The sequence below is a fragment of the Sinocyclocheilus grahami genome, unplaced genomic scaffold (genome assembly GCF_001515645.1).
Source record: "Sinocyclocheilus grahami isolate Dianchi unplaced genomic scaffold, SAMN03320097.WGS_v1.1 scaffold141.1, whole genome shotgun sequence".
NCBI lineage: Eukaryota > Metazoa > Chordata > Actinopteri > Cypriniformes > Cyprinidae > Sinocyclocheilus > Sinocyclocheilus grahami.
The window spans coordinates 638639-647052 of NW_015505320.1; the positions used below are offsets into that span (position 1 = coordinate 638639).

The window sequence follows — 8414 nt, forward strand, 5'->3', positions numbered from 1 at the left end:
TATATCAAAACATTATTTATGCATTTGTAATTGCAGGTTAAATGCATTCATGTCTTGCATTAAACAAAATACATGTGTGTAAATACATCTAAATGCCACTTCAGATGCAGCTTCTGTGTTGATTTAATTTGCTTGGTAACAGCCCAAATGTCTTATTCTAATTCCCTGATTAAATGTAAGAATTTGACTCAAAAGATAACGGACACTTTTTTAAAAAATGTCTTTATAAAGGTAAAAATGCCCATAAAATGTAAAAATCAGTTTAAACTTATTGGAAAAGATTAATTTCTATCAGTATGAACTGACCACCACACAGAATATGAAGAATATTAAAAACATTATGAGTCAGCTGTCTTCTGCAGTCCTTAAGGTACCAGCACAATAACACACTCAGCAAAATATCGTTTAATTATCGTTATCGATAAAATCTCAGAAAATATCGAGATATAATTTTTTGTCAATATCGCACACCCCTAGTTAATATATATGAAAAATAAAGTAAATCAGGAAACTATACAAGGTAAAACAAACCCTGTGAATGAGTGGACTAGGGTTGGGCGACGAAGTCTACAGTGAAACATCGTGATGGAAGATGAGGGGGCGGGGAGAGGGGTTGTAGTTAGGGGGTGTGCCCAAAGCGTGAATCCTTATAAGGGAAAACAAATAACGATTCCTAACGATTCCGGATGCGAGCGGCACGACAAAATACTATAGAACCACTGATTTATAATAGAGATTCCTTATATATAGATCAGTCTATAGAACACATTATAATAAGTGATGCTGTCTACACTGGATGTGGCTCTGCACGACACGACAAATCCCCAACATTAAACTGCTACCGCGTTCTATTTATGATGTGCTGACACAAATTTCAAATGATTTTCAACGGTCGCTTTGTCGTGTCCAGTGTAGACAGACTTTAGCTGATGCAGCGCGACACAACAACTGTTGTGTCCAGTGTAGACACGGTGTAACGGTTGTCTGTTACAGTACATAAAATTTCACTTACCACATAAACAGAGTAAGCTTGACTAAGGACGATGGCGAATGATTTGCAGATCCTCATACCACTGACAAACATATAATCTTGTATGTGTGGTAAGTACTGCCGCTCCATAGTACAAACAGAGTATGTGCGATTACGAATCTCGAAAGTGAAAGTGAAACTAAAAAGCGATCGTGCATTCAAAAGCATGATGCCAGTTTCAATGCCAGGTATAATAGCGGCTCCCTGATGCCCGAAATATATATGTAGTATAATTACCCAATGATATAACTGCGAGGAAAAATCTTGAAATATATATTTTCCTCCCATCTCATATTTAATCCCTTTAGTGGTTCCGCCTACATGTCATTTTCTTTCCGAAAACGGTATTGGGATGCGGCGGATTGCGGGGGGGGTGGGGGAGGATCACGATGCCGGCTCAACATCGTGATGTCTATCAGCCTTTGGCGATGGACGACTACAAAGCAGGGTCCGAAATAAATGGGGCTTGAAACAAAATTGGCACCAAAATTAACAAACATACCCTGCAAATTCAAGATAAAGGGGGCAAAAATGCCCCTGCACAAGCTAAATCTATTATGGCTGTTACAATTAAAGATAAATGTGAAAATTAACGAAATGTGTCAATTGCATTGGGAAAACAAATAATGATTCCTAACACCGTGTCTACACGGGACGCAAGCGGTGCAACAAAATACTATAGAACCACTGACCTATAATAGAGATTCATTATATATAGATCAGTCTATAGAACTTATTATAATCAGCGATGCTGTCTACACTGGATGCGGAGCGGCACGACAAATCCCCGACAGTAAACTGCTGCCGTGTTCTATTTATGACGTGCTGACACAAATTTCAAGTGATTTTCAGCGGTTGCTTTGTCGTGTCCAGTGTAGGCAGACTTTAACTGTCGCGTCTGGTGTAGACACTGTGTAACGGTTGCCTGTTACATTACAGTACATAAAATTTCATTTACAACATAAACAGAGTAAGGAGAGATGAGTGAGGATGATGGCGAATGATTTGCAGATCCTCAGTACCACTGACAAACATATAATCTTGTAACATGTGTGGGAAGTACTGCCGTTCCATAGTATAAACAGAGTATGTGTGGTTGTCTTATTGCAACTCATCTCTGTTCTGGACTTGCACAAACTGCGTTGCAATGAAATCATTTTCCAAACTGTCATTTATGTGAAAATATGAAGTCTGTAAATGCCTGTTAACAGAGGCCAGAGACGCTGAAGACGGACGCACAGAGAAAAACACTATTGGAAGAAAATCCTCAATATTGATTTGGGGGTTTATATGAATGTGCTTCTGAGGGGAACTGACTGTCTTCAGAAGAGTTTACATGGTATTTAATTTTCATCTCGTCTATGTATAGTTCATATTAAAGCAGTGTTTCAGAAGCGCCTCCTGCTGTCAGAGAGTGAATCTGCATCTCATTCAGAGCTTCTGCTGTTTGTTTCGTTCAGGCATGTAGTATAATTTCACAAAACTAGTCAGAACAGAACATTCTGTTTTTGCTTCAAACTGGGTTATTATTAAATCAAATTATGTATATGAAATTATATAACTAAATGATATGAAATTATATAAATGATATGTATATGAATTATATAACTAAAATTAAATAACTAATTACAGCTTTAGGTTAAATAAAGATGTCAGTCTTTATTTTTCTTCTTTTTAGGAAACAAATCAAAGAAAAAATAAACAAATTCTACTGTTCCTAATATTATGTATGTTGCTCAAAAACAAAATATATTGTGTTCAGCGGGGAATTTTTTTTTTACCCAGTCATTTAAAAAGAACAACTTTTAGAGCTGTAACGACAATACCGTGATACCGTGATATATTTGCTTAAGGTTATCATACCGTCAAAATCTCATAGCCGGCCCATTAGTAACGATTCACTCAACTCACGATTCGATTCGATTCACGATTATTATTATTTAATTTTTTTACAAAATTTGATTTAAGACAAATTATAAACTAAATGTGTCCTTTTATTATTGCTTGGACAAAATGCTGCACATTTCTTTGTGAAATTGAAATATAACACTATAATAATATACTAATTTAGCACTTGCATTTTATTGCTCTTTTGTTGGTTTTGATTGCTTCTATTGTCCTCATTTGTAAATCACTGGACAAAAGTGTCTGCTAAATGACAAAATTTAAATATAATGTAAATGTAAATAACAAAACAACAATGAAATTTTAAAACAAGCCCCAAATCAAATAAATAAGTAACACAAATAAAATAAATCTCTTCATATAAACAAACTAAGGCTTTGTCTGTGCTCTTTCCTTTTAAAGTTAGAGGCAACCACTGGATTTTAATCTTGATCCAAACAAAGATGCTGCATACATGCAACATGAGCCGTTTTTAAACTAAATTAGATTGTATAATTTCGAAATTTGAAGCAAAAACAGAATGGTTTGACTTCAGTTTTGTGAAACCATACATAAAAATATCTGCATGAAATGGCAGACGAGCTGAATGCGACGCAGATTCACCCTCTAAGCAGGTGGCGCTTAAAGTGTTTCCTGGTTTCTGCTGTAAACAATGCAGCGCTGAACTCATGAACTTTAATGTGCATTATACAGAGGCAAGATGAAAAGAAAATATACCATCTAAACTTTTCTAAAGACAGTAAGTTCCCCTCAGACATACACTCATATAAACTCCTACCCCTAAATGATTCGCGATTTGTTTAGCATCTCAACCGATTTGAATCGTCACATATTTTAATCGATTTTCAACCGGCTCGCGGTTAATCGTTACATCCCTACGGCCCATGCCTAGAGTGGACATTCTCTTGATTTATGCAAAACATTCTGACATTCTGAAAAATAAATTTTGCAACTGAGAACAACTGATTAATAATCAAGATTAAAATTTTTGTGAAAAATAATAATAACACTTACTGATATTGCACAGCCCTATCACAGAAAAAAGAAAGTCACAAAGGTTTGGAATGACCTAAGAATAGGTCAATCATTTTCAGTTTTGGTGAACTATCTTTTTAACTCAGATGACCATGACATCAGGCAGAGACATAAAGACATAAAGTAACATCTCTTCTGTATTTGACATCAATAAAAAAAAAAAATCAGATATGAGTTGCAATATAGGTCAAATCCCCTTAAAGCCATGCTTATTACAGACATGCAACACATAAGAAAGAGCCAAATAAAAACACAGATGAGTGACAGAAAGAGAGCAATAAGTAAAAGAACAGAGGGCAAAGAAAAAAAAGAGGAGGATAAAGGCTGTGAATTTCATCTTTGCCAGGCTTCAGGGGATTTCATATAGAAGATAAAAGTTGCAGCGAGTAAGATGTCCTTCACTCTATTCAAGACTCTACTGCATTCAGGCAGAAACCTGCCATTAAGGCTTCCATACACCAAAGGAACAACCTCTGATTGTCTCCATCATGGCCACAACAGAGGTTTATATAGAGTAAGGGCGTTGAAACTGGTTCAAAGATTGGCTAAAATTACCTGCTAAAAACAACAGAAACCTAAGGGAACACACATAAAGGGACAAATGGTGGGTTTCAAAACTGTCCAAACTCAGTATTTTTATAAGGCATGAGCCATCAATTCACGCTCTCCACAGAGCTTTTCTTCAAAGCCAAAGCAAAATCAGCTTCACTGAAAATGAGATTTCAAAAACATGGCAGTGGACCGGTTAATTCTCTATAATGATAATATATATATATTATAATTATTATTATTACTACTACTACTACTACTATTACTATTACTATTATTATTATTATTATCATCATCAACTGACTGAAACTGAATCATCAAGACAGCTGCACACATACAATGGCGCTCATGCTGAGTGTGAATAGATCAGTCTCCAACAGGTCTGGCAAAAGATACTTGTCATACAAGTTTTTCAAGTGCATGACAAGCACAAGCGTCATCATGAAAGGAAATCTGACTGAAAATCAGTTATGCATAAATGTGCTCCTTTATGCACATAAAAGTTATATATTTTCATAGCAACTCAAGAATTGTTCCCTACACAGTAAGAGGAATAATTCACAGGTCGTTCACGTCCCATTCTGCTAACAATTCAATTATATACTCGTTTAGAAATAGATCTGTCATAATATTACATAAATAATATCATGATCAACATATCGTGTTCATAACACATGAACAAACTGTTTACATGTATCATTTAATGAATTTCATTACAGGTATCTGTGACTGTAGTTTTCCCTTAATTATACTGTTATACAGAACCACCTAAATGTGACCGAGAACGCAAACGTTATAATAGACAGGTTGACATATCTAGCTCCATGGCAGGCGCAGCTCTGAAAACATCACACCATAAGCCAAAATTATCTTAACTCACAAAGAATACACAAACATATAATCAGTTTACGAGAACTATTATGAGAGGGGAAGAAAAACCAACTGTAGAGGAAGAAACGAAGGAACGGCTGTTTCACTGGAGTTGGTTTCACTTGACAACTTCATCAGAGTTTTGTTTTGGGCTTAGCTAACACTGCCTACTAGCTGGCTAATCATTTATTTGTGTATATCCCGAAACCACACAATTAAGAGGTCAAAATAAAAGTATAAGTGTATCGAAACATCTAAAGGGACAGCGCAGAGTCTCACTGGCTACTCACCCTCTGTAGTAAGCTTTTACCCGGACCTGGTGCGGGTTTTCTCCGGGGTGGGACATGGTGCTGTCCCGCAGCGTGGGCATTATAAACTCCCCGTACTCCGGCTAGCGAGCTAACTTAGCTAATGAGGCTAGCCCGCTGTCGTCGGACGAGAAGAAAAATAACAACCGGAATGAGAAAACTGGACTTATTCCTTGGTCCAAAATAGTGTTGACCCCGGTGGTAGAATCGGCCTGTCTGAAATATTATTACTCAAGTTCTGACAGAAAATATTAGGACTAGTAAAACGTCTGTGTCTGACGGGAAACACTCCCTTCTCTCGCTCAGGCCTCAGACGGAATGATCCAAACAGCGGAATGTGGAGGGGGGATGAGGGGGATTTCCAACAAAAACATTACACAGTATTACTTACTGTAAGCATCACAAAATTAATTTGTCTAGACAGTTTAGAGAAGGTGAAAATATCAAACGTCCGCAATACGATTAATGTTGGATATATATTATATTTATGTTCAAATGAGTTGGGTTGGATGGAAGCGTCCGCTGGCATTCCGATTATACCACACAGACTCCGAAGAGGGTGGAGAAGAGCAGCCAAGAGGAAGCAGTTCGCATCCTTTTGCGAGTCTAGAAATTCATGAGGAATTTAACGATTCTAACTAGAACCGATTCCTCTTTAAGGTTTCTCTTCTAGTTTTGAAGAAGAAATATTTGGGGGGAAAGGCAATTCAAAGATGTCAATAGAACAGATATAGCCTAGCAAATCAGGAACAAATAATACAATAAAAAATATATTCAATTATTTTTTTAAATGCTGAATAAGTGCAGTCCTTTAGACTAACACGTGCACTCTCTATTCTATTTCTATTCTAACACTTGTTTTCTTTCAAAAGAAATAGAGCCTCTAACACTAGCATTCTCTTTTTCTTTTCTATCTACTTGTTTTCTTTGTATTTGTTATACAAATGACCCACTAACCCACTAGCTGTTTTCTTTGTATTTATTATAAAAATGACCCTATTATTTTTCTATTCTTTTGACTTGTTTTATTTGTATTTTAAAAAGCATCTAACACTAGCATTCTCTTTTTCTTTTCTATCTACTTGTTTTCTTTGTATTTATTATTTAAAAAATGACCCTCTAGCATTCTCTATTCTTTTGACTTGTTTTATTTTTATTTTAAAAACCCTCTAACATTAGCGTTGCCTATTCTTTTCCTATTCTAGCCTACTTGTTTTCTTTTTATTTATTATAGGCCTATAAAAAGCTTTGCTACATGTACTGCGTTAAGGCTAACCGAGACTTGTCTCAGCATTTACATATTATTGCTTTTTTTGTTGGTTTTGATTGCTTCTATTGTCCTCATGTCGCTTTGGATAAAAGCGTCTGCTAAATGTAAATGTAAACTGTACAGCATAACACAGTAAACTAGTCAGACATGAAGAAAGTAATAACTTGTTCATTATTAAGTCGAATTAGGCTAATTCAGTAACTGTTCCGACTGATTCAATAAAAAGAGCCTTATCATATTGTCATTTGTTCGGTATGTTTTTCATCCACTAAAAGAACCATCTTAAGAGTCATTCGTTCGGTAATCGATTCTTGCGTGCTACAAGAAACATTTTATGATACAATTGTATAATTCATGGTGTAATACGCCTTCTAGTGGCAAAACTACTGTACTAGATTACCGCAGATTGATTCCTACTTGATTCAAGTCTGTGTGCTGTAACTAGCCTAGTCTACTCGTTGAACCATGGCATTTTGACAATATTATCAAATCGTATAACCGTAGAGATTTAAAAAAAATAATAGGTCTATTTTACACGTTACACATACGATTAGGACTTTGCATAATTGTTTAATATAATGCAGACTGAAGTTTGTGTGCATATGAAACGGATGCACTCCTAATGAAACTTCACGTATGCAATTTCATTACAAAGTTTAAAACAATTAAAATGCACCACTAAACATACACTGCAAAATCTAATTAGTTGGGCTTACTTAAAAAGCATGCAAACCGATTGCCTTGAAAAAAACTAAGTAAAGTGAAACAGGAATAGTATGTTGTACTGACAGATGCTTAGTTAGTATAGTTTACTTGCACGAGAGTTCTAGTAACTAAAAAAGAACTGTAAGGGGTACTCGATCCTTTCATTTAGTATCAATAAATTATACAGTTGCTTTGTTTTACAGTTGTTGATTTTTTTTGACAATTTTATTTGCTGTCTTGTGTCAGTAGCAGCACAACAAAAAGAGCAAATACAACGGTTATTGTTACAAGTAATGAAATATCAATAAATTATACAGTTGCTTTGTTTTACAGTTGTTGATTTTTTTTTGACAATTTTATTTGCTGTCTTGTGTCAGTAGTAGCACAACAAAAAGAGCAAATACAACGGTTATTGTTACAAGTAATGAAAATAAATGAAATTGAATAGTTACCATAGTTTTTAGTATCAATAAATTATACAGTTGCTTTGTTTTACGGTTGTTGATTTTTTTTGACAATTTTATTTGCTGTCTTGTGTCAGTAGCAGCACAACAAAAAGAGCAAATACAACGGTTATTGTTACAAGTAATGAAAATAAATGAAATTGAATAGTTACCATAGTTGTGATTCACGTGCTGAATGTTTAAGTCTGTGAGTGACTTCAGCATGTTACCACACACGATTTAAGGATTATATAAATCCAAATGAAAGCATCGCAATGTATTTATGATAAAATAAATTT

The 8414-nt window shown here is 35.3% G+C and overlaps 1 protein-coding gene across 1 annotated transcript in view; it reads right to left on the reverse strand.

Moving 5' to 3' along the window:
* LOC107591345 (protein kinase C iota type) overlaps positions 1 to 6007 on the reverse strand; it is a 37165-nt gene extending 31158 nt beyond the window's left edge. The window contains exon 1 of the mRNA XM_016280478.1: positions 5680 to 6007. Coding sequence (XP_016135964.1) covers positions 5680 to 5759 — 80 coding nt within the window. The 5' untranslated portion in view covers positions 5760 to 6007. The remainder of the gene's footprint in view (positions 1 to 5679) is intronic.
* Between the last annotated feature and the right edge of the window lie 2407 nt (positions 6008 to 8414).